The sequence below is a fragment of the Brachyistius frenatus genome, unplaced genomic scaffold (genome assembly GCF_029030835.1).
Source record: "Brachyistius frenatus isolate BFR_SWC_R1_liver_20210118 unplaced genomic scaffold, ASM2903083v1 Contig_2, whole genome shotgun sequence".
NCBI lineage: Eukaryota > Metazoa > Chordata > Actinopteri > Embiotocidae > Brachyistius > Brachyistius frenatus.
The window spans coordinates 337789-361754 of record NW_027210601.1 but is presented as its reverse complement, the minus strand read 5'-3'; the positions used below and the strand labels follow the sequence as shown (position 1 = coordinate 361754).

The 23966-nt window shown below is 43.4% G+C and overlaps 3 protein-coding genes across 4 annotated transcripts; 2 read left to right on the top strand and 1 right to left on the bottom strand.

Annotated features, from left to right (window-relative positions):
• Nucleotides 1-637: 637 nt before the first annotated feature.
• cap1 (CAP, adenylate cyclase-associated protein 1 (yeast)) lies at nt 638-14240 on the top strand. Its single transcript, XM_069691856.1, has 13 exons — nt 638-731; nt 6430-6531; nt 7062-7162; nt 7867-7944; nt 8648-8791; nt 9475-9560; nt 10116-10221; nt 10521-10692; nt 11216-11388; nt 11658-11781; nt 12019-12101; nt 12278-12421; nt 12890-14240. The coding sequence occupies exons 2-13, from the start codon at nt 6432-6434 to the stop codon at nt 12971-12973; spliced, it is 1395 nt and encodes a 464-aa protein (XP_069547957.1). The 5' UTR covers nt 638-731; nt 6430-6431; the 3' UTR covers nt 12974-14240.
• ppt1 (palmitoyl-protein thioesterase 1 (ceroid-lipofuscinosis, neuronal 1, infantile)) lies at nt 14241-18653 on the bottom strand. 2 transcript variants are annotated; one of them, XM_069691894.1, is made up of 10 exons: nt 18609-18653; nt 17879-18002; nt 17679-17788; nt 16852-16979; nt 16499-16569; nt 15870-15972; nt 15688-15778; nt 15412-15510; nt 15190-15261; nt 14241-14717 (listed from the first exon to the last, which is right to left on the bottom strand). In XM_069691894.1, exons 2-10 carry the CDS (start codon nt 17991-17993, stop codon nt 14595-14597), a joined length of 912 nt encoding a protein of 303 aa, XP_069547995.1. In that variant the 5' UTR covers nt 17994-18002; nt 18609-18653; the 3' UTR covers nt 14241-14594. The 2 variants fall into 2 exon arrangements, with proteins under 2 accessions (XP_069547995.1, XP_069547986.1); XM_069691885.1 differs by lacking the exon at nt 18609-18653 and adding an exon at nt 18115-18171.
• Nucleotides 18654-19011: 358 nt separating this feature from the next.
• Nucleotides 19012-22757, top strand: rragcb (Ras-related GTP binding Cb). The gene is made up of 7 exons (XM_069691871.1): nt 19012-19222; nt 19623-19826; nt 19949-20148; nt 20399-20513; nt 20622-20764; nt 20851-20993; nt 21797-22757. Exons 1-7 carry the CDS (start codon nt 19034-19036, stop codon nt 21937-21939), a joined length of 1137 nt encoding a protein of 378 aa, XP_069547972.1. The 5' UTR covers nt 19012-19033; the 3' UTR covers nt 21940-22757.
• The last annotated feature ends 1209 nt before the right edge of the window (nt 22758-23966 follow it).

Below are 23966 nucleotides of genomic sequence, written 5' to 3'. Positions count from 1 at the left end.
TTATTTACAGACGACCCTGAGGTTGGTAAACATTTTTTTTTCCAGGAGAGGACGAGATTAGACAAGTAATGGAAGAAAATATAAATATTTAGACGTCAGACTTGATGTTTGCCTGTTACTACTTATTACTTGCTTACTACTTATTGCTCTTCCTTTTAAAGCAGGCCAGTAAAATGACAGTCAACGTCAACAAATAGGAAAGTTAAGAAAAATGCTAAATATCTGCCGTTTCCTGCATCTCTAAATGATAAAATGCACTTCTTTTCTCTGTTTTACATCACTGGAAAAATGATTTATTTTTTTATTTTTTTGGGGGGGGGAGGCAAATTACTAATCAAATGATAGCAAAAAGAAAATAATACCATTGTTCGACAATAGGAATAATAGTTTGTTTCATCACTAATTTGAATTCAGGAAGGTTGTTGTTTCATAATTTTATTTCTTTATTTCTTTATTTTTTATTTTTTTTGTTCTCCTCCCTTCCTATATTGCTGCCCTCTGCCTCTCGCACTCCTTATATGGGAAAGGAATTAGTTGCGCGAACAAGGGCGGAAACCGACGCGGCGCGGTGACAGCTGGGTAAATTCAACCGACGATCCAGGAAGGGAGACGGAGAGAGAGAGAGAGAAAAAGCCCAGTCTGCGCTGCGAGCTTGCTGCATACTCCCACGGCGGATTTTTTATTTGACGGCGATATTAAAGGACCGAATCACTCCTTGACCAGTTTAGCAGGTAAGCAGCGTGCAAAGTCGCTCAATTAACACGCAAAACAAAACCCCCCAAAAAAATACCCGAAGAGAAAGAGGCGTCACCGAGTCGTTCGCAAATTATTTAATGAAATCGGTGTGATGCTAACGCACCCGGCTAGCCGTTAGCCGCTAAACCCGCTCGACCGTTGACCGACAGACCTTTTTTTTTTATATTTAATTTTTTAATTTTTTAAAGGGTTTTAATCTTTCCGTCGGGCCTGACTTCTTCTTTCTATGAGCGAAGACGCAGCCTCGATGAGAAACTTCTTTTTTTTTTTTTTTTTTCTCCTTCCTCTCTCCTCTGCAGACGAGCTAACACAGGGAGGGGTGTGTTAAGAGGAGAAATAAATAATATATCCAGGAAATACCGAAACAGATAACAGACATCCAGCCCCGGGGGGGAGGGAGGGAGGGAGGGCTAAATGTGGACATTTAACTCCTGTCAACCCGTTTCTGTTGTAACGACCATCCGGTTTAACAGTGATTTACATTAAGGACCCGACGGTGTTGAGAGATGTGTCCTCAAAATGTGTCCCAACTTGCTGTCCGGCACAAGTGCATGTCTTTTTTTTTAAGGGGGGGGGAAGCTTGTTTTGACTCTTGAGAAACTCTCGAGATGTCACAATGTCCCCCTTTGAATCCTCGCATGTGAATGGAGGTGGAGGGAGGAGGAGGATTTGTCGCAGCCTTCTTCAGGACTGGGAGAAAAGGTCAAATGTTAAGCTTTGTCTATTCCATTTAAAAAACAACAACAACAACAACAACAACAAAAAGGGCTGAAAATGCATGTCTGAGCCTCTTGCCCCCCCCCAGGCTGAGGCACAAGCCCTCACACAGGGCCCTAACCTACTTCACTGCCTCCTCACGCTGATGCTCTGTGCAGCATTTCTGCCATATGTCCACAAAAGTAGGTCTGAGATCAGCTTGCAGGTGTTTTTTGTTTGTTTTTGTTTTTAAATATTGTTGAAATAAAGGATCTTTGCACAGACTTTATTTATCTCAAATCTCAAACGAGGGTCCAAATGTTTTCTGTCTTCGTTTCAGTGAAATGGGATTATCAAGCAGACGACCAGTGTCGTAAAACTGATCATAAATGTTGCAGGCACCTGCAAAATGTCTTTATTTAAATGAGCAAATTTGAATACTACTCGGTGTATCGACACACTATTGCTACTGAAAATATGAGGATCCTATACTGCATCACCCCACTACTCGTATATGCTGTTATAAACCTAATTTTAACGAACAGATGTAAATTCTTAATTTATTGGGAACTATTTCTATCTGCAGATGTGGTTCAACATTTTAGTCTTTAAAAGGTTTGAGTCAAAGTCATCTACGGTGTTCATGTTAATTGAAAGGTGCATGTCAGGCTCATTAGTGATTCTGTTAGCGGAGTCAATTCTTAGTTGGTCTTTTTGTCGAATTTGTCGACAATAGGAAGAAATGCAGTCTTTGGTTCCTCGGCCTCCTGAAGTGGCAGCTAAGCTCCAACTTTTAGCTCCTTCACTCGTTCACGGTGCTTTAATCTAAGGAAAATGTTACTGAAGGCTTTGAGCTCCCGGCCGCCCTCGTGTCTCTGCGTTTCCTTCACTGTCAGCACTTTGCCAGAACGAGCTTTATGTGGTCGCTTCACTTTAGTGCACACGAGGGAGGAAACTCTTCAACCTGAAGTAACGAGGCTCTGGACCGGCGCTGTTGGCCACCTATAGGACCTTTTTTTTTTTTTTTCCCCCAGAGGCTTGTTTTCGGTGTCGGTTACTACCTTCAGGGGGGGGGCCACTCCCTTCCTGTATGTGAATCATCTCTCAGCTGAGACGAGGAAGTGTAATAGTTAAGACTCGGGTGTCTGCAGGTTGAAGTGCTGCCGTGGTCCTGACGTAACGTGGGTGAAGGTGTGTGTCCTGCTCTGATCTAGTTCATCTCTGTGTGTTGTGGAGAAATTATTAACTCTCTGAGTGAGCGAAGCAGGAAAAAGGGAAGCAGAAGTTTTTTGTTTTGTTTATTTATTTTTTTTGTGAATTTGCTTTGAGAATAGTTTGCAACTCAAATCACCTTTTTATTTTAGATTTTATAAATATGGTGCTGCTGATAACTCCCCGTTGATACGACTTCACTTCACAGCATCGGGGCTGACGGGCATAAACCTGCCCCTCCTGTCTTAAGGAACAGTTTACTGTTTTGAACAACTTCAGAAGAAAGTTTGAGTCATGATCTCTTCATGGCCTCTTGGGTACGTGTCTAACATAAATACATGTCTGGAGAAAAGTATTGACTGAAGACATGTTCTGCCAACACCAATAATGCGGGTGCGCCGTATCGTTACATGACCGTGTTGATACAAGTTTCAATGTGATAAAAACGATAATCGCAATGTTCCCACTCATTGACATAATAACAAGTGCATGATTAAACACAGCAACAACAATTGTGGCTATAAGCGTCTCCACAGTGGAGTTGGTTTGAGGAGGGTCATAATGCCCACCCTTACGTTGAACCATCTTTTTTTCTTTTTTTTTTTTGACAACAGGGAAAATATGTCTATTATTGATTAATCTGCCAATTATTTTCTCTGTTAATTGAGAAATAGGTTGATCAGAAAATTCTGTAAAATCAACATTGTCTTTTAAGTTGCTTATTTTGTCAAAGAAACAGTTTAAACCCAAAGTTGTGAAATGAAGTGAATAAAACAGTAAATCCTCACATTGAAGAAGCTGAAACCAGACAGTTCTTGACAATATATATATATATATAAAAAAAAAAATTGATAATCAAAAACGCTGCAGGTTCATTTGCCACTAAACTAATTATTTCAGCTCTGGTTGTGTTCAGCAATTTCTCCAGCTCACCATAATTAAAAATGTGGAGGCAACATTATATTCCCTTAATTTAACAGGCACAAAAAAAAAAATATGATAATTTCTCAGCAGCTTTAAAAATCTGAAACAATATGCAGATGATGGCAAAAGTTTCAGGACCAATCCTCTTTTTTAGGAAAGATAAACATGTTTTATTACAAAAACAACAACAGAACAAAGCGAAGATGTACAATAACTGTTTAAATAAAACTGCAGCATACTATTTAATTGAGGAAGCATCAGATCAAAGAGTGAATAAACAAGATTATAACTGAGCCGTTGATACTTTAAAAAAAAAATATATAAATAATGAGTTAATCACTTCAAAACGTTTGAGTGTCCATCACAGTCTGCTTGACGCCCTTTTAAGACACAAAACATTTTTTTTTTTACTTGGAAAAGTGACAAATTATGAATCAGTCGTCAAAATAGCTGCGGATTAATTTACCGTTGATCAACAAATCTTTGTGGCTGATACAACATATTGGTATTTAAATTAGTTTGCGGTCCATTTATCCGCCTCAAACTGCTCTCCACGCTGTGTTTAAAACCAGGAAGGTGCAAAACAAACCCGCCTTTAGCTTCTTTTTTTTGTTGTTGTCCTGTCACAGCCAGACATGCGAGGTGGCGTCTCGGTCATTAGATATCTAAAGATTTCGTCGTGTCCGTAGTGAAAGTGAGACGGCGGCGGCAGGTTTACCTCGCGTGGACTCATCAGTGAGAGTGACCGCTTGGCCGCTTTCACCGTCGGCCAGGTTTAAGTACCTGAGACTGGAGGCACTTTCAGCCTCGCGGACGAAGGCAGTCAGGTTACCGCCGTTTTATATAATGTTAGCCTTCCTAATCAGGTGTGTGTCCACGTAGTGTAAGATTATGCCGGACCTGGATTAAAGTTAGTTAATCATGTCTTTGAAAGGACAAGTCTGCAGGAGCAGTAAGTGCGTTGCTGCTTGTTTTCTTGCGTAACACACCGGCTTGTTTAAAGGGTCTGTGCGCCGCAGAGAGGCTGCAGTCACTGCTGATGATCTACATACTTTGACTCAGCAGGTTTGGACCTGCTCAGCCCCGTTCTTCTTCTTTCTGTTACTCAGCTGCTGTTAAAGTGGAATTTTGTGACTTTTTCCAACGAGGATTCAAAGGCTTCCCTTTTTACAGCGTGCAAATTTGCATGTTAATCTTTTGTCCCGTTTTATTTAAATTCCCGTGGATTAGATCAGTGTGTGTGCAACCCAGGACTGTAGCTTTCATTATGAACTGGTGTCTCAAGCAAATTTCAGTGCGTGTCAAGTCTTAAGGCTCTATATGTGATTTTTACAAAGTTTATGCATGCCACTAAAGTAGAAGATGGATCTAAAGAAATGTATGTCAGTAAATCCAAAATAAACAGCTTGGAAAAGAGGAGAGACCTGTTTCTGTCGCACAAAATACTTTGTCCCTGCATATATTTCCTTTTTTAATATTTATGTTTTTGTAAAGAATTAGTTGCGAATACAGGTCAAACGGATGAATTAATGTGCGTTTGAGGGACGATAGATTAAGCAGCGGATGTTGACGACGTAACTCGTGTTGTGACCAATTCGTTACGTTACGTTACATTTAGCTGACGCTTTTATCCAGAGCGACTTACAATAAGTGCATTAAGTCCAATTCACCATGTTTCTCTCATGATCGACTGATCGATGGCTCTGACGCCGCCCAAACCTGCAGTGTCCTCCTTCAGAAGCAAGAGTATTGTCTGAACTGGGGTTGCAACTAACAATAATTGTTTTATTATCGATTGATCTGTCGATAATTTTCTTAATTAGCTGTTTAGACTTTAAATTTTTTTTCCCAAAGCTGCAGGTGCAGCAGAATATGTTTGTTTTTTTCCCCGGCTACAACAGTCCAACAAATTGTTTATTATCATGGAGGATAAAAGAAACCGAAAATATTTACACTTATGAAGCAGGAAATCAAAGAATTTTTTGTTTAAAAAAAAAAAAAAAAGACTAAACAGTTGATGGACTGTCAGATTCATTTTCTGCCAATTAAACGGCTCATCGACTAATTGTTGCAGCTCTACTGTGAACAAACTAAAAATATGGCACCTATTGCCTGAAGAGACACGCGATTGCCGTCGGTTCCACATCACTGATCAGCCGAGCTTTCTGCTACTAAACGATCCTGAGGGAAACCTGTCGAGGGTCCAGAGATCTGCTGTTGTTATCCACCGAAGAGCATTTCTAATTGCAGTAATTGCCTTCCCTGCGTGTCCCAGGCGTAATCGATGCCCAATTAGAAGGCGAGATCAAAAAGTACCGCCGGGCCTCCGAGACTAAGATCAGCTGATCTCACAAACAAATCCACAAACACGCAAAACACAAAAATAAGCTGTGGACGTGATCACATCATTTTGCGGTTGCTCCGCTGTTGTTTTTGCCAGAAGAGAAACTGAACCTTTTAACGAGCCGCAGCTCATTAACAACCTGTTTGATGAGTCGCTCAAGCTGCCTGGCTAAACATCGCCATTAAAAACCTGCTGAAGTATAAAAGCCATGAGGACGCGGCCCTGTGTCGACCCAGTACATACGTATGTAAATGGAAGTTTAAAGTTTATAATACATTATAGACGACATCACACTGGTGGTCAAAGGCGGCAAGCTGTGACTGGTCGGTGGCCAACGTGTATTCTGAATTTATGACTCTGTAATCACCTGATCTGACTCGGCGAGCATCTTTTCAGACATGATTTCAGATCCCAAACGGTCCGAATCCGGCGAGGGTTGACGAGGACTCTGTAAATATCCGCTAACGCCTCCCTCCACCTCTTCTGTTTGTGTCCAGGTATGGCAGAGTTGGCAGATCTGGTGCAGCGGCTGGAGGTGGCGGTGACCCGTCTGGAGGCCGTGTCGGCCTCCGGAGGCGCTGGCGGTTCTGCTGGGGAAGGTAACATCAGTACTGCAGAATACACACGCACTCATCACGGATTTGACGTCTGGACGTCCCGGAGTGGCTTCAATCGGCGCATAGTTGAATAAATCATTATTTACATGTGCAGTAGAGGGAGGGAGGTTTTAAATTGTTTGTAAAGATCAATATGTTCGCTTGAATCTCGCATCAACTTCAGTCAAAGATGACAAATACTCCGAAACGGTTGTCTCCTGATCTCGTATCTGCCAATAAGTGCAACAAGCCTTTTTTTGTCATTGATTTAATATGTATTGGAGTGTCTTTGTTACCAGCGATTAGTCATCCACCTGCAGTTACTTGGTGATGGATATACTGAAAATAAAAGGCCCACGCCCATCAGGTGTGAATGCATTCATTAAGCTGCTTCACACAACCATTTGTTTTCCTCAATCCTCCTCAACTTTTACCGAATTTGAATCCGAGTATTGAAAAAAAAAATTCTTCTTTTTCTTTTTTTTTTTTAAATGTTTAAATACATTTGTTTGCCTTGCTTCTTCCCTTCACAGCTGTATCTGCGTTCGTCGGGGCCTACGACGCGATCATCAGCGGTCCTCTGGCTCAGTACTTCTCCCTCAGCCAGCAGATCGGCGGCGACGTCCTGAAACACGTAGGTCACGTTTACGTCTCGTGTTTCCCACCAAAAACACTCCCGTGTTCTTCCTTTTAGCTCCGTCAGATGCGTTGACTTTATTTTCTTCCAGTCAAAGCATTTGCAAAGCTTCTGCCTCGGAGGTTGTTGCTTTTATTTTTTTTTATTTTTTTTACGAGCCAACAGCTGCCGTCTTCTTGCCCGCTTTTGTTGGTCCACTGCAGCAGTATCTTGACGTGTTAGCGCCACCTGTAGATCAGAGGGATGAAGTGAAACCAGTTGCAGGGTTGCGGCGGCCTCGTACGCCTTTATGAGCGTCAGAAACTCCACCGGGAATCTTTTTTTTTTTTTTTTTTTTTTTTTAATGGTTCTGCTACTTTCATTTACACTTTGGTGCGTCGTAGTGTCCCACACTTGATCCACAAGAAGTATCATCCCAGTGTTTGTTTTCTTTTTAATGATGAAAGTTAAAAACATCACAAGGCTTGAAGCTTTCTCTCAGTGATCTTTTAAAGGCAGAAAAAAAAAAAAATCTGTTCAGAAATCCAAAGCAACACAATGTTGTGTGCAGGTTTCTCATTCCCGTTTCTCGCATGTTTAAAAGAGCAATACGATACAAAAACAGCAGAACGACTGGTGTTTTTTTTTTGTTTGTTTGTTTTTTTCTCCACATTTCTGTTGGAATATTTTGAATTTAATTTCCCATTTTTGTCCCCTTCCAGGCAGAAATGATGAAGCAGGTGTTCTCCAGTCAGCGTGAGCTCCTCACCACAGCCTCCTCCTCCCAGAAGCCCTCTGATGTGAGTCAAGCACACTTCATCATCGCTCAGTTAACGAAAGAGCGCGTCGACTAATCACTCTCGACGATCTGCATAATTCATCGCGTTTGTCTTCCGTCTGAACGCCTTGAAGCCTCTTCACTCTCGTGTCCGGGTTCTCTGTTGTCGTGGTCGTTTCTGCTCCATTAGACTCGCGTTTAAAAACCTGCTCGCTTGCTGTTTACGTCAAATATTCATGCCGAGTTTAGACTTGAACCAGAGGGATTAGCAGGAGTAGAAGACCATCGGTGTCGTTACTTGGCTTCAGAAATGAAGGGATTTAGATTAAAAGCGTTTATTTTTTTTTACTCTTCTTCACTTAATCGCACGTTAAACACACTTTTCATGGTAAATAATGTGTTTATTTTGTAAATTCTCTGGACCGTTGAGGCGATCACTGCACAAAAAAAACAAAACATTTGCCTGTTTGGTGTCTTTAATCTAAACAAGTCTTTAGTATTGGTGGTTTCCATACTTAAAGGACGGGTATTCATTCATCTTCTATTCGTCTATTCTATACGATTACTGTTTGCAATTCTTAAATCCCGTTGCAATAAATAATAACCATATAACTGGCGCTACACGTGTCTGTGAATCTAAAATAAAATCGACCATATCCGTAAAACTTTGTCGTCTCCTCCTCTTCCTCCTCCTCCTCCTCCTCCTCCTCCTCCTCCTCCTCCAGGCAGTCCTGACGACCCTCCTGCAGCCCATGTCCAAAGCGATCCAGCAGGTGCAGGCGTTCCGCGAGCAGAACCGCACCTCCCCGCTCTTCAACCACCTCTCCGCCGTCAGCGAGAGCGTGCAGGCCCTCGGATGGGTCGCCATGGTGAGGCCGAGAGAGAGGGAGGGAGAGAGAGAGAATTTTTTTTTTTTGCCACTGTTGTTTGTGTGTGTGTGTGTGTGTGTTAGTGTTGTGTGTGTGTGTGTGTGATATACGAGTGTATAATGGCCGGAAACAAGCCGCTCTTTGATTCTGTCAACGCTGTTTGGTGAGCGGCAGTTTCTTGGCCGACACCGGACCGCCCAGAAACAGAGCCTCACTGTTACAGTCGACGATGAGTTCATTGTTCGTGGTCGTTTTGGATTCTTGGGAATAATCCGTTGGCTTTTCAGATGCACATAATAAATGCTTCCATTCCTCGTACGCCCACTCCCGTATCGCAAACGTCTCATCATAAAGCCGGCCAAACATTTGCTACCGTCGGACACACATTAAAAGAGTAGTCCGACATTTGGGGGAATACGAAGCGACAGGCCGCCAGCTTAGCTTAGCATAATGACTGGAAACGGATGGAAACGGTTAGCCTGGTTCTGTCCGAAGGTCAAAATACGTCTATACATACGCGTTGGATGAGAAAATCGGTGTTGGAGCCATCGGACGTTAACTTAGCATATTTACTGTGAACCGCTAACTCGGTTTTGCTCAGAAGTTTCCAAACTGCGCCCTTAAACTTCACGCCACACATGGATGCATGAACCTTTTTTTTTTTTTTTAATTTTCTTGTCCAGGCTCCAAAGCCGGGCCCCTACGTTAAGGAGATGCAGGACGCCGCCATGTTCTACACCAACCGTGTGCTCAAGGAGTACAAGGACAAGTCAGTAAAGTTTCATTACATCCTGTTTCCTGCTTTGTCTCCACGCTCTAATTTTAGATGCGGTCCAACAGCAGTTTGTTCTTACTTTGCTAAACTGCGTCACGTGTTTTTGAAACGCCGGAGCGTCTGATAAATAAAACAAGAACTTTTTAAATGCTGCCGAGCAGTTTGCTCGACCCATCTGTCTTCCAGCCTTTCACCTCCTCTGGGCTTTTTATTTATTTATTTATTTTATTTTTTTTTAAAGTTAAAGTGCCCCACGGTTTTACTGAGTCAGCGCTGCTATATAACACACCGCCATATGCTGGTGGTAGACTTCCTGTATTCAGAATAAAAGCCACAGCTCTTCAGTGATCCTGCACGAGGCAGTTTATACTGTATCTTGATTTCATTTTCTTTTTTTTTTTTTTTTTTTTTTTCTTAATCGGTAAATCTCTGGTTCTGGTCAGAGAGTTAAAGCATTGTCTAGTTTCCTGTCGGACGTACACATTCGAGTAAAGGGAGAATAAATTGCTCGAAGGGGGGGGGAAATAAACTCCCGTGTCGTCTTCACAGGAACAAGGCGCATGTGGACTGGGTGAAAACCTACATCTCCATCTGGACTGAGCTGCAAAACTACATCAAACAGCACCACACCACTGGACTGACCTGGAGCAAGAGTGTGAGTGTTCATCCAAGGAGCAGAAAGAAAAAAAAAAACAACCCCACATTTATTTAACTTAAAGAGCTCTCAAGTGATCACATGACCTGTTCTGAGTTTTAAAAAAAACAACCAACAACAACAGATGATCGGAGACGAAAAAAAAAAAGAAGTCTTCTGAATTTGCAGTTGGGCGTAGATCATTTTTACTTTGTGAAAAGTCGCATTTTCTCTTTCGGCAGACCGGTTTTCGTGTAAATTAAACTGCATTTATAATGTTGAATCGTTTGTGACATCAGCCGTTGTCTGCTCACCTCCAGGGTCCCGTAGCTTCAGCCTCCGCGGCTCCACCCAGCGCTCCCGCCGGTGGGTGCCCCCCCCCGCCTCCCCCCGGACCCCCGCCTCCCCCCATGGACCTGAGCGGACCCTCCGGCGACGGCAATCGGAACGCCCTGTTCGCCGCCATCAACCAGGGGGCCGACATCACCAAGGGTAGGTCGCTGACGGAACCGCAGACGCTCGGCGGTCACGAGGCGAGCTGCTCGGCACTTTTTTTACGCCTTCTGTCGGATCCGTTGCCTCTTAAAACGTGGCAGCGGCAGTTACAGAACATTTCTATTCAAATCATTTAAAAAGGTGAGATTTAGAAATATATATATATATATATATATATATATTTTTTTTTTAATCGTAAAAAAAAATTAAAAATGTTGTCCTCATTGTTCGTAATATTCTTATCATCATTGCTTAATGGGGATTTTTCTAACGATATCCAAACAAAATACAGACTTGAGGATTTTTGATTTCAGTGCGAGAATTTTGCTCTCAAATCTGTATTTTACGTTTGTATAAAAAGACACAAAACTACCTTCCTTCTTGCCGTTATACAATATAATATAATGCCGTCATCAGTCCGAGTCCTCCTGAATTCCCTGCACAGATTCAGTTTCAGAGCCCGCAGCACGTTTCCTGTTGGACCAACGGACTGTTTCCTTCTTACTTTTTTGCTCTCCAGCGCTGAAGCACGTGGGCGACAACCAGAAGACCCACAAGAACCCCGGCCTGAGGGGTCAGACCGCCGGGGTCCGCACCGGACCCAAACCCTTCTCCCCCCGGCCCGCTGCGACCGCCACCCCGACCCGCACGCAGCCCCCTGTGCTCGAGCTGGAGGGAAAGAAGTGGAAAGTGGTACGTTGGTGGTTTATTATCTCTTCAGACTTTTGACAAAATTTCAATAAAACCCTTTATAAGGAATCTTGTTGCTTTCGGCTGCAGTGACGTTCTTCAGCAGGAGGCTGAGAAACACCAGAATGAGTCACTTTTGATAAAACTGTTGCTTTTTTATAAATTTCCCTTTTCTTTTTTTTTTTTTTTTTATAGCATCAACTCCAGTGTTTCATCCCGATTCAAACTCGTGTTGTTCACTCTTTTGTTGTTTTTCATTTTGCCGTCTGTAGGAGAACCAGGAGGGAGTTCAGGACCTGGCGATCAACAACACCGAGCTGAAGCAAGTGGTCTATGTTTACAAGTGCAACCACAGCACCCTGCAGGTCAAGGGCAAGATCAACTCCATCACTTTAGGTAAGAACAAGTCCAGCTGGTCGACTTGAACCGGTCACTAAACTCTTTTTTTTTTTTTCCCATCTATATTTGAATGATTCTGCTAAAACTAAATTTGATTGTATTTCTTAAAAAGCAAGTTATTGTAATGTTTGACCGTCCGAAGACTCCGGTTCCTGTGCGAGTGTTGTCGTCCACGTCAACTTGGACAATTGGCTTGTTCGTCCTCTAAATGTACTCAAAATGTCTCTCCGCCAGACAACTGTAAGAAACTGGGTCTGGTGTTTGAAAACGTCGTCGGCATCGTGGAGATCATCAACTGCAGGGACGTCAAGGTCCAGGTGAGCACACGAAGCGAAACGTCGTCCTTTTAAAGGAGCTGGAACGAGCTGCCCTGGGGAATATTAAATAATGGTGGACAATAATCCATCCCATCGGATACGACAGGAACGTGTTAAATGGCAGCAATATCGGGAGGTGAACGCCTTTCTCAACCGACGTAAACGCGTGTTTGCAGGTGATCGGCAAGGTCCCGACTATCTCCATCAACAAGACGGACGGTTGCCACGTCTACCTGAGCAAAGACTCTCTGTGGTGCGAGATCATCAGCGCCAAGAGCTCGGAGATGAACATCCTGGTACCCAACAAAGACGGAGAGTTTGTGAGTATCTGGCGGTGTTGTTGTGTAAAGATGAGCGGATGCTTTGGTGAGCCGGCTTCATGCCACCTGTTGGTGCGTCACAATTACCGGTTGATCCCCGAATGCTGTTTCTGAATTGACAAGATTCTCAGATTAGCGTCAAGGCTGCAGGAGAGAAATGCATCTTGTTCCACCTTTTTTCAAATGATTAAATAAGCAATTATCAAATAAACCGATTTGGAGTTGTTAAGTCGGAGCTGGCCGTTGAACGGAGCCCCGCCAGCCGTTCCACCCGTTTCCTGTCTTTATGCTAAGCTAACCAGCTGCTAGCTCCAACTTCATGTTCAACCGAGGAAGTGAATAAGCGTCTTTGACGTGCCAAGGAATTCTTTTTTTAGTCCCAAACGGTTTTTAATGTCCGAAATCAGTTTTTAACCAGACAAATAAAACCTGACGTGGCCTCCGCCTCTCTTCGTGTCCCTCTCTTAGACGGAGCTTCCTGTTCCCGAGCAGTTCAAGACCGTCTGGAACGGCTTGAGGTTCATCACCTCAGCAACAGAGCTCGCCGGGTAGACTGTGAGGGTGCAGCACATTTAAAACGGCCGCCCCTCCTCGACACCATCCCCCCACCCCACCCCACCCCCATCTTTTTTCTTTTTTTTTTCGCAAACGCCTACCTGACTGATTGACCGCCCCACCAGCTAACTCACACACTGTAGACCGAGATTCAGACCTCGCGAGTTGCATCTCCGGCCCGTTTCCTCTTTTTATCAGCCAATCACAGCTTAAGCTGTTCCTTCCATAAGCCAATGAGAGGACTGCTCGCTTTATCTGGTGCACGTCCTCCAGCCAATCAGCAGGGAGCCGCTTGTCATTCAAGTTGGTTTGCCCTGCCAGCACTTATGCGAAAATATTCATGGGTTTTGCCAACAGCTGGGATGCTCTGTATTTTTTTGTTGTTGTATCTATCCGGATAATGCTGATCTAAATTTAGCTTGAACAATGGCCGACAGGGTCATTGATCCTCCTGCGGCCAATCGGGCTCTTCTGTCGGGATGCTCCTTCATCGCTCTCCTCTTCCTCGTCGGGAGGGGGGGCCGGTGTGCAAGTCGTGGCCCGGTAGGCGTTCCGTTCCATTATATGCAATTCACCGGTGACGCACTCGTCAAACAAAAAGCCCTTTTTACAGAAGATAACCGCATCCACGTCACCTCCACTGATGTTAACGGCAACAGTATTAACATTCACGGTGGATGCGTTTTAAAAAAAAAAAAAAAAAAATTAAAAATAGCATTCAGCACTCTTGAGAGGACATAAATAGGAATAAATACAAGTTGTGTGCAGAACCACCGTTTTCCTTCACATCGTGAAGCTCCATTTAGATGATGTTGGAACACTTAAAATCCCACCTGCTTCCCCACACATAGGACATTCCCGAGTGTTTAAAAACATTCCATGTACGGAGGCGTGTAAGGAAATAGTCTGCGACAAAGAGCGAAGAGATGTTTGCACAAAGTGGAAGAGAAAGAAAAAGAGGCTACAGGATAAAAAAAAAAAAAAAATCGCCGATCGTTACATCTTCACCTCGGTCTTTAGATTTGGAAAATATCTGCTGTAATCGTCTGTATAGATATCGATAATTATTGAATAGTCTTGAAATATTAGCCCAACCATCAGCATCTCTCCACGTCGGCACTCTTCGGTTATCTTCAGCTCTTCGCTCATATTTTCTTTTATAATGTCTCTTTCTTTTACCTCTTTTAATTTTTGTTTTTTGGGTCCAAAAATCTGAAATCTTTTCATTAGTACTGGAGACGTCATTAAAAATGTTGCAATAAGATCGAAGTATTTTGGCGTCTTTATTGGATCAAATGCATGATGTGTACAGAAGTGTAATTCAACAGGTAAATTTTGAACAATTTTTTAGTTGAAAAACCTTTAAAACTGCCAACATTTCTGCGAACAATTTGACCCCGTTCGAACAGCTCACATTTAAAAAAAAAACAAAAAAACAATCAGTACAGCAGGAAAGTAAAAACAGAAATTAGTTGCTGAAATTAAAATGGCATCAGAGAACAAAGTTGACTCAACATGCCGGAAGTGATCAGTGCAAAAGGAGTGAAATCTGCGTCTCTGCTCTGGTTGACGGGCTCCAGTTTACCTGCTCCGTATTGGAGGAACCCGACGGCGTGTTTTAACGTAAATAAGGCAGCAGGTTGGCGTTGAACCACTTTTGGGTGAATTGCAGGTGGTCGCCCTCGGAGGCCAGAAAAACCAGCTTTCCAGCTTTGTCCATCGCTGCCAGGCCCAGACGGTCCTGCAAACGACGTTATTTTTTTTTTTTTACAAACGACAGCTGCGGGATGCCGGAAGAGACTTTGCGGGTTAAAGAATAGTTGGGAAATAAATACATTTACAAAACGTAGTTTAGCTTACGATTCAGCACCTTAAGGGGAAAGTGAAAGCATCGGCGCTGAACGGTGGATTTTCCTTTTCACCTTTTAATGCTCTAAAAGCTTGTTAGACATTTCAGATAAAAGTCTTAACTCTGTCTGATACGCGCTTTAAAATTAAATAAAAAAAAAAAAAAAACATTATAAAAAGGGACATTGCACTGTCCCCTCCACCCTCTCCAGACCACATTGGACCTGGTCCAGATCTAAAACAATCGTACTTAAGTCTATAGAATTCAGCTTTTATTTATTTTTGTATTTCTATAAGTAGTCTAAATATAGCGGTTTAGTGGTTTTAGGTCTGGAACAGGTCGTCACACTGTCAGCTGTTTTTACCTCTTTGTAGAGGACGCTCTCCTGAAGAGTCTCCATCTCTTTGGCCTGCCCGGTTTTCAGGAAGCCGAACCACTGAGGGAAGAGTCGGGACGAGACGGTTTGTGAAGCTGCTTCATGACATTCAGCAGTTTAATCTCACTTTGGTAGATTTAGAAAGCTGCGTGTGGATAACGCTTTAAAAAAAAAAAAAAAATCAATAAATAAATGCGTTTGGTTATTTACCTCGGTGTCAACAGGATCCACCACGGTGTCCTGCAGGAACTTGACCATGACGAACTTTTCCAGCAGCTGGAGATTCTTCTTGTAGGTTTCATTCACAACCTGCAGAGGAGAAAAAAATAAAAATAAAAATTGAAATACGAGCCGATTCAACTGGATTCGGTAAATCCCACTTATTTCAAGCTGTCAACCACATCTCAAGAGTCTTCATCAGCGGATGTCAGAGACTCCGTCTGCCGATGGAAGACGCCGAGATGCGGGCCGTGTCCACGTACTGACCCGCTCCTGGTTGACGTCGGCCAGGAAGAGGCTGTACTTCTTGTACAGGTCGTCGTTTAAGGGGTCGTGCCAGTACTGGGCCTGGACCAGGCTGGAGACCGCAAAACACACAGAGCGGCAGCACGTTTAATTTACACGGCAACTTGAGTGTGGGCGGCGGTGGCGACGGAAGGAAAACGTACTGTTTTTGAACCAGGGCCGTGTAGGCGCCGCTGTTCAGAGCTTTACGAATCAGGTCACAGAAGTGAGAGCTCTCTCCGGGACACCTGGGCAGCCCGTACACACCTGAGGGGGGATATATATACACACACACACACACACACACACACACACACACACACACACAGAGCAAACACGTCAGCTGGTTTGGCCTTTGTGATTCACATTCACGTGGTCGTCTGCAGCTTCAGACATGATGGAGGAGCTTTTAAATAAAAGTTTAGGGTGTTTCAACCGGAGCTATAAAAACCAGCAGGAGCTGTTTTTGTTGTTCTGCTGTTGTGTGTTTGCCAAGGCAACGTAATCCCCCCCCCCCCGGGAAACACATGGATTTTGGCTTATTCTGGCCTTTAGTGGCCTTAAGATTTAAGTCAACAAACTTCTCGGAGCTTTCCTTCAGCAGGAAGCGAAAGCCAAAGTCCACATTTAACGACGTAAATCCTTAAAAACGGGTAACAAATAGTTTTATCCGAGAAAATAATTGGGCGCTGCAGTTTTTTACAAAACATAACTCAAAACGAAGAAAACCTCTTATTTGCACGGGGTTTGTTTTACTGTCGGCTTCGCTCGGAGACGCGGAGCCGAACGTCACCTTGGTGTTGGCCGCCGACGGAGATCAGTGTTTTCATTGGTGGAGAGGGACATCGCTGAGCCACAGCTCTCCTGTGAAGAGAGGAAGTACGACGAATCAGAGAGCGCTTCCTCATTCTTGTCACGAGACAAAATACTTAAAACAGAAGGGGAAGAAAAAAAAAAAAAAAAGCCGAGGCCTGAAAATAAACCTCTGACCCACCGTAAAGCTCTCAAATCAAACTATTTTCTAACATACTTATGTTCCTGAGTATTTCCCTCCCTGTGAGGGGGAGTAGTCACAAACACAGAAATCTGTCTAAAGGACCCACCGGGGGAGGGGGAGGGGGGGGTCCAGAGAAAGGAGTTACGTACAGAAACTGCGCCCCCTGGGAGAAACCCATGGCGTTGTATCCTCCCTTCAGTTTGGGGTCCTGAGCCAGGTGATTGCACACCATGGACACCTGCTCATTCACATCCAGGAAAAACCCATTTTCTGTGTCCTGCAGGAGGAGGAACATGAAAAAGTTCAACGCGCGAGCAACAGATTGAAAAGAAGAAGAACACGAGGAGGAGAAGAAGCGCGAGATAAAAGTCGCCGCCTCGCCACGGATCAAAGCGGAAAGCGACCAGAGTCGTGCTGGTTCGCTATGAATATTAACACAGAAAAATGATATAGAGACGTTTGTAAAAGGAGGTTGTTTTTTTATGTAACTTGGACCGCTTCCACTGCAAATATCAGAATAAGAATCCTCACACGCGTGGACGGTTCAATCAGAGCTGCCGTCGTACTTTCACTTGTATTGAGTGTTTGTGCAGAAAAAGGAAGCCTGGATTTTTTTCCTACTGAGGGAAGTCAATGAATATTATGAACCTTTACTGAAATAGTGGAATATGACAAGATTTTTGTTTTGTTTAATAAACTTGCGGCTGCGGACGCGTTATGAAAACAACATTACGCGGATAGAATCTTGATATGAAATTGCACTTATAAAATGCACAGAACAGCAAAATAACTTTAAAAAAAAAAATAGAGAGAAATGAGAGCGCAGGTCACGTTTCCTCCGTCGTCTCAACTGCTCCATTCGAATCGAGGCGAACTTATTTTCCTTCGTAGACTTGACAACATGCTGCCTTTTTTGTTGTTGTTGTTGTTGTTGTTGTTTTTTTTCCCCCTAAACATCTCTTCGGTGCGAGAGTACCTGCACAACGTTCTTCCCGATCATCAGCGAGAGCACGTAAATGCCGGAGATCTCCCCCTCGATCATCTTCTTTATGGCCCCCATGCTGAGCGGGTTGCAGCAGCTGTCGCCTGGGGGACACGAGCGGATTTACTTTGGCGCGCGAGTGCGACCGCACACATTTCACGCATTCAGGACGGCCGCTGACCCGGGTCACTCACCCATCCCGTGCCACAGCACCAGCGGTACGGTCCCGTTGTTGGGGTCACGAACTGGTCCCGAGGTCACCAGCAGCACCGGAGCAGCCAGGAGGAGACACAGGAGGGTCGCTGTCATCCTGAAATCCTAAAAACATACAATAAATAAAAATAAAAAAAGGGGCGTCATATATTTTTAATTTGTACAATTTCACCAACCTGAGGCTTTGTAAATATTCAATTGAGTTGTTGTTTTTTACTTTTATATTTAAATATTTGGTCATGACTGTTTCTTGCATTGTTCCGTGTTTGGCCTGATAGTGTAAATGAATATAAAGTAAATAGAAAAGGTACAGTAGAAATGTGGTTGTTTTTTTTTTTTACAAACAAGAAACTGAAACAGAAAATAAGCTTTCAGTTCATTAAAACTGCGCAGGGACGAATTTCTCAGCAAAAACAACAAAACAAAGAAGGAGCCATTAGATTCAATTAAAACAAGATGCAAGTATTTCCGGTGCATCTATACCTCGTTAGCTCAAACAGGCTAATGAATTTGCAAATGATCACAGGATTTGCATCAAATATATCAATGACTAGGTCGATTTTAAAATATGAAGTGGCAGATTTACGCTGTGGTGGCTGTTTAAATCAACCCGACGGTTTAAAAAAAAACGACGTAATTTTAATGTAATAAGCTTTAAAAAAAAATGTTTAAAATGTCCTAAATGACAAAAAAGAAAAACACATTACTCACCGCTGGTGAGTTCTTCCTGATTGTTTGTTGGGCTGCTTGTCACATGACTATATTTCGAGCCAACGGCCAATCAGATGCGAGGGGAGGGGCTAACGCGTTAAGGTAGGCGGAAATGTCTTACTTTCGACTAAATTAGCCTCTTTTTTTTAATTATTATTATTTTTTTTTTAGCTTTCTCCTTCGACCGGCTTGAATGAACCAACCCGATGCCGATATTAGAGTTATTTATCATTACAGCAGCTGCATATCAAACGGCACGTGGATATGTAGCGACGTGACCTCGTGTTTTTAAACATGTAAACAACCAAACTCCGGGTTTAGTTAGCTCGACGTAAACTCGGCGCGCGGTGGGAAACCTTTCGACAGCAGCGTTCCCGTTGGGATTATTTCAGAGAGGAAAAAAAAAAATCAAATAAAAGTGCACGATGAATATTCAGGACGAGGACTCCGCTTTGACGGGGAGCTACTGCGTCGCGGGCTCGTTCCCCAAAACTTTCGGCTACGGGGTGGAGGAGACGGACATCGAGGACATCGAGGACACGTCCACCTCCGCGGACAAACCCAGGATCCTGCTGATGGGACTGAGGCGCAGCGGGAAGTCCTCCATCCAGAAGGTGTCCTTTAAATATACACGGGGTGGGGGTGGGGAGGGGAGGAGGTGGGGGAGGGGGGGGAATACTTTTAAAAGAAATAAAATATTCTGCTTTAGAGACGCTAAGAGGATTTTTTTTTTTTTTTTACCACACGGCGTTATAATCATTTAAAAACCCGCATTCAACACCGTTCAGCTGTTGGACAACACAAATCGTTGCAGCACCGCCTATCGTGTTAATCTGCAGGAAATCAATCCCACCCGGAAATTGTGGAAGAAAAGCCACCTAATCATGTGTTGTTATTGTTTTCACGGTATATAAACACAAATGCAATCAGGCTGCAACAACAACAACAACAACAACAAAAAAGTAGACCTCAGAGAAGACACTGAGAGTAACAGCAGTCGTCGTCCTCGTCCAGGTTGTTTTCCACAAGATGTCCCCCAACGACACTTTATTCCTGGAGAGCACCAACAAAATCTACAAGGACGACATCTCCAGCAGCTCCTTCGTCAACTTCCAGATCTGGGACTTCCCCGGCCAGGTGGACTTCTTCGACCCGACGTTCGACAGCGAGATGATCTTCAGGGGAACCGGCGCCCTGATCTTTGTCATCGACGCCCAGGTAGGAGGACTGCGGTGTTGAGTCGTCGGTGCTCACGTTTTAGGTTTACAAACGCCTCCTGTGTGTGTGTGTGTGTGTGTGTGTGTGTGTGATGGATTAACACCGGCCTCCCCTGATTAAAGGACGACTACATGGAGGCTCTCGGCCGGTTGCATCTGACCGTGTCCAGAGCCTACAAAGTGAATCCGGACATCAACTTCGAGGTGTTCATCCACAAAGTGGACGGCCTGTCGGACGACCACAAAATAGAAACGCAGAGAGACGTTCACCAGAGGGCCAACGACGACCTGGCCGACGCCGGCCTGGAGAAGCTTCACCTCAGGTGAGAGTCGGATGAGTTGGGTCAGACGCTTCCACGTTACGGAGAGACGGACATTCAGTTCGCCCTCTTAACTGTTGCAGTCCAAAACAGGTTGAAGTTCATGCGCCGCGGACGGAGAGCGAGCCGAGGCGTTTCGGTATTTCGCTGCTGTCGGATTCAGCTCGATCGCCGTGGAAACTTGATGGTTTATGCAAACTGAAACTCCAGACTTTTCCCCGTGACGTGGTTGCCTCCTTCGTTCCCTCCTCAGCTTCTACCTGACCAGCATCTACGATCACTCCATATTCGAGGCCTTCAGTAAAGTGGTGCAGAAGCTCATTCCTCAGCTGCCAACGTTGGAGAACCTTTTGAACATTTTCATATCTGTATGTTTCCATTTTTTTTTTTTTATAATGACAGTAATACTTTTTTTTTTTTTTTTTAAAGTCTGTGTATGTTTCTTTTTTTCTATTAACGTCCTTCATGTGTCGCAGCACTCTGGCATCGAAAAGGCCTTCCTGTTCGATGTTGTCAGTAAGATTTACATCGCCACCGACAGCTCCCCCGTGGACATGCAGTCCTACGAACTCTGCTGCGACATGATCGACGTCGTCATCGACGTCTCCTGCATTTACGGGTGAGAAGGACTCGATCGTATTTGTTTGAAGCGTCGGCAAAAGACCGCGGGTCCGAGACTAAAAGGTTCTTTTCTTTCCGCGCCAGGCTGGTGGAGGACGGCTGCGCCTACGACAAGGAGTCCTCGGCGATCATCAGGCTCAACAACACCACCGTGCTTTACTTGAAAGAGGTCACGAAGTTCCTGGCGCTCGTGTGCATCCTCAGAGAGGAGAGCTTCGAGAGGAAAGGTGTGTGGTTGTAGATTTCGTGATCAGTCATGTTGTCATTCGTAGAAAGTGGTTTGACTAAATGTGACGTCCTCAGTGATTTGCAAGCGAAACAGGAGTGTTCAAAATGAGGCCTGACACCACTGTGTTGTTGTTTTTTTTAAAGTTTCAAAACTCAACAGTCTTCAGGGTGGACCAGCGTAGCCAGTTACAAGACACGGGTGTTGATATTTTATATACATGATGTATATTTTGTCATGAAGAATTCAACCCGATATCGCGTCAAAGCGTGTAACACACCCGTCCGTCCACTAGAGGACACCGCCTCGGTGTCACGTTTACCTCGTCCAGGTGAGGAAAGTAAACTACCCAAGGTGTCGGCACCAACAACCGGGTGGTTAGGAAGGAAAAGATCGTTCTTTGGGTCAGAATAAATTGTTTTATTTCAGTAACATTACATTGAATAATGTTGAATAACTTACATAACGTACGCTATGTAAGAAAAATTTGTCACATTATGTGCGTAACTTGGGTTACTTAAAAGAAATCTATGTTGACTTTTTCTTTCTCCTGGACTCAAACTGCGGTGAAAGTCCTGTTTGTGTCCGACCAGCTGTAGTTTCATTATCATCATATTATATTCAGATACGTGATCTTCTGGGCAAGAAAGTGATTAAGTTGAATTCTGGTCAAACTGTCCGGTTATTGTTCTGTAGTTTCAGCGTGGAAAGAGATCTTTTCAGAAAAAGAAAAAAAAAAAGTATTTTACTTTGTCAAATTGAAAATGAAATGTTTGAAATAACCGTGTTTTCTTCTCTACGCAGGTTTGATTGAGTACAATTTTCACTGCTTCCGAAAAGCCATCCACGAAGTGTTTGAAGTGGGAAGCTCGAATGAATCGGCGAGCTCCTCCAGCAGCAGCCAGACGAGCCTGAAGTACGCCGCGCTGAACGGAGGTGCTTTCTGACAGGTGAAGATGCGACCGTTTACCTGAAGCACAGAAAGGTCACACGATACGCGCGAAGCGGCCGCTGAGGAACTGAACTCAAGAGCGACGGTAAAATCCCCCCTGAACCGAAACATTTTCAGGGACGTGAAACCGGCCTGTGGTCTAAATCTGATCTCCCCGGTTCTGGTTTGAGAATCTCTCCAGAGCCAAAAACACTGAAGTTGAACGTACCGCAGATTGTTTCCTTCTTCCTGCACATGTATCCTATTGAAACTCTCGTCAGCTGTGTTTACCTACTTGGCCAGTTATTATCCTGCAGCTTAAAAAAAAAAAAAACCACTTGTGGTCCAGTTTAAGCGCTTCGGTGTCAAACTGAGCACAGAAATCCCCGAGACCGGACTCAAACTGCTTTTCCACAAACGTCCTGCAGCAGCAGAAATATTAAGTGCTTTAAGTGGGTTTAATCCCCCTTTTTTTTTTTTTTTTTTTTTTTCAAAAAAAATAAAAGGTAGTCTTGTGGACCACATCATCCGGATCTCCTCAGACCAGAACTGTGCCAGTGACGCCGGTGACACCGCGAGAGCCTCGGCTGATTAACGGAGGGCGCGACGCCACGTTGGAAAGAACCGATGACGCTTTTCACTCGAACAAACCTGCCAAAAACTTTTTGTAGCTTCACGAACATCTGGGCCAAATTTACTGCACGAGGATTGTGTTTGTAGCAGCTGATTTTTCTGTGCGAGCGTCAAGTGGGACCCGAATCATATTTTTTAAACCATTATGTGATTTGTTTTTATTATTGAACATAAGTCTTCAATAAAATATATTTTATACTTTGCCGATTTACATTTAACTATACGGTATGGAAGTCTAATCATGAAGTGGGGTTATGAGTTAATAAATTATAATAAAAAAACAATCTCAAATGTGTTATACAGTAAATATCCACCACCTTATTGTTTATTTCTCATTATAATTATGAGAAATTGTCTCATAATTAAGACTTAGTGTCCCATAATTTTAAGTTTTTTTTTTTTATAATAATGAGATTTGACATAATATAAATATCCACCTTGCTACTTTTTCCAATTAAGTTTTATTTTTTACTATAATGTAAAATAGATTTGACTATGTTTTATAACTTTCGGAGTGTGAAATTTTGAGGTACGAAGTTAAAAAAGAAAAAAAATATTAGAAAAAAACAACAACGAGTTATTGAGTTGTTTTTAGAGTTTCCAGTGACAGGCTTTTAAGAAATTAAAGATAAAACCAACATCACTTCTTTTTTTTTCTCGGGATTTTAACCTCCAGATTTACACATTTGTATCCCACATTTTGATCCGATGTAATTACGACATCTGAACACCAGATGGGGTCATATTTACATGTCAGGTAACAAGTTCATCCCCACGTATTCTTCTGCAAGAAGAAATAAAAGTGGGGTTTTTTTTGGGGTTTTTTTCAACAAATCATCCAGCAAGAAGTATAAGACGCGGCGATCCATCAGCAGGTCCTGTAAATAATCCTAAAATGCCACACACGTGAAGTAAAAGCCTTCATCACATCTCCTAGTGTGCATCCTGACTTAATGGATGGTGGCAGGACGGAGCCGCAGCCGAAGCCTCTAATCGTCCCCAGACCTCCTGCTCACCGCTGTGGAAAATAGAGGTCAATGACAGGGAACATGATATCGTACTCTCTGGGATTTAATTATTTTTATATATTTTTTTTTTTTTTTTTATTTCCAAGACCCTGCAGTTCGCTTTAAACCACAAAATAAGAATTCATACAGTCGAGGAATCTCAGAAGAAACCAAATCCTGTACGGTGTGACAGTAAAAAAAAAAAAGCTGCTGCTCAGCATCCTCATCCATGTGTGATGGATGATCAGCGCTCGGAGAAACGATGGATGTTGAGGGTGGCAGACAAAAATTCCCTGACCGAAAATGACTTTTATTGTGATATCAAGTGGGATTTCACAATAAAAAAAATTAAAAAAAAAAAAGTCTCAATAAAACGCTCCTGTTATTGGATTATTATAGTGAT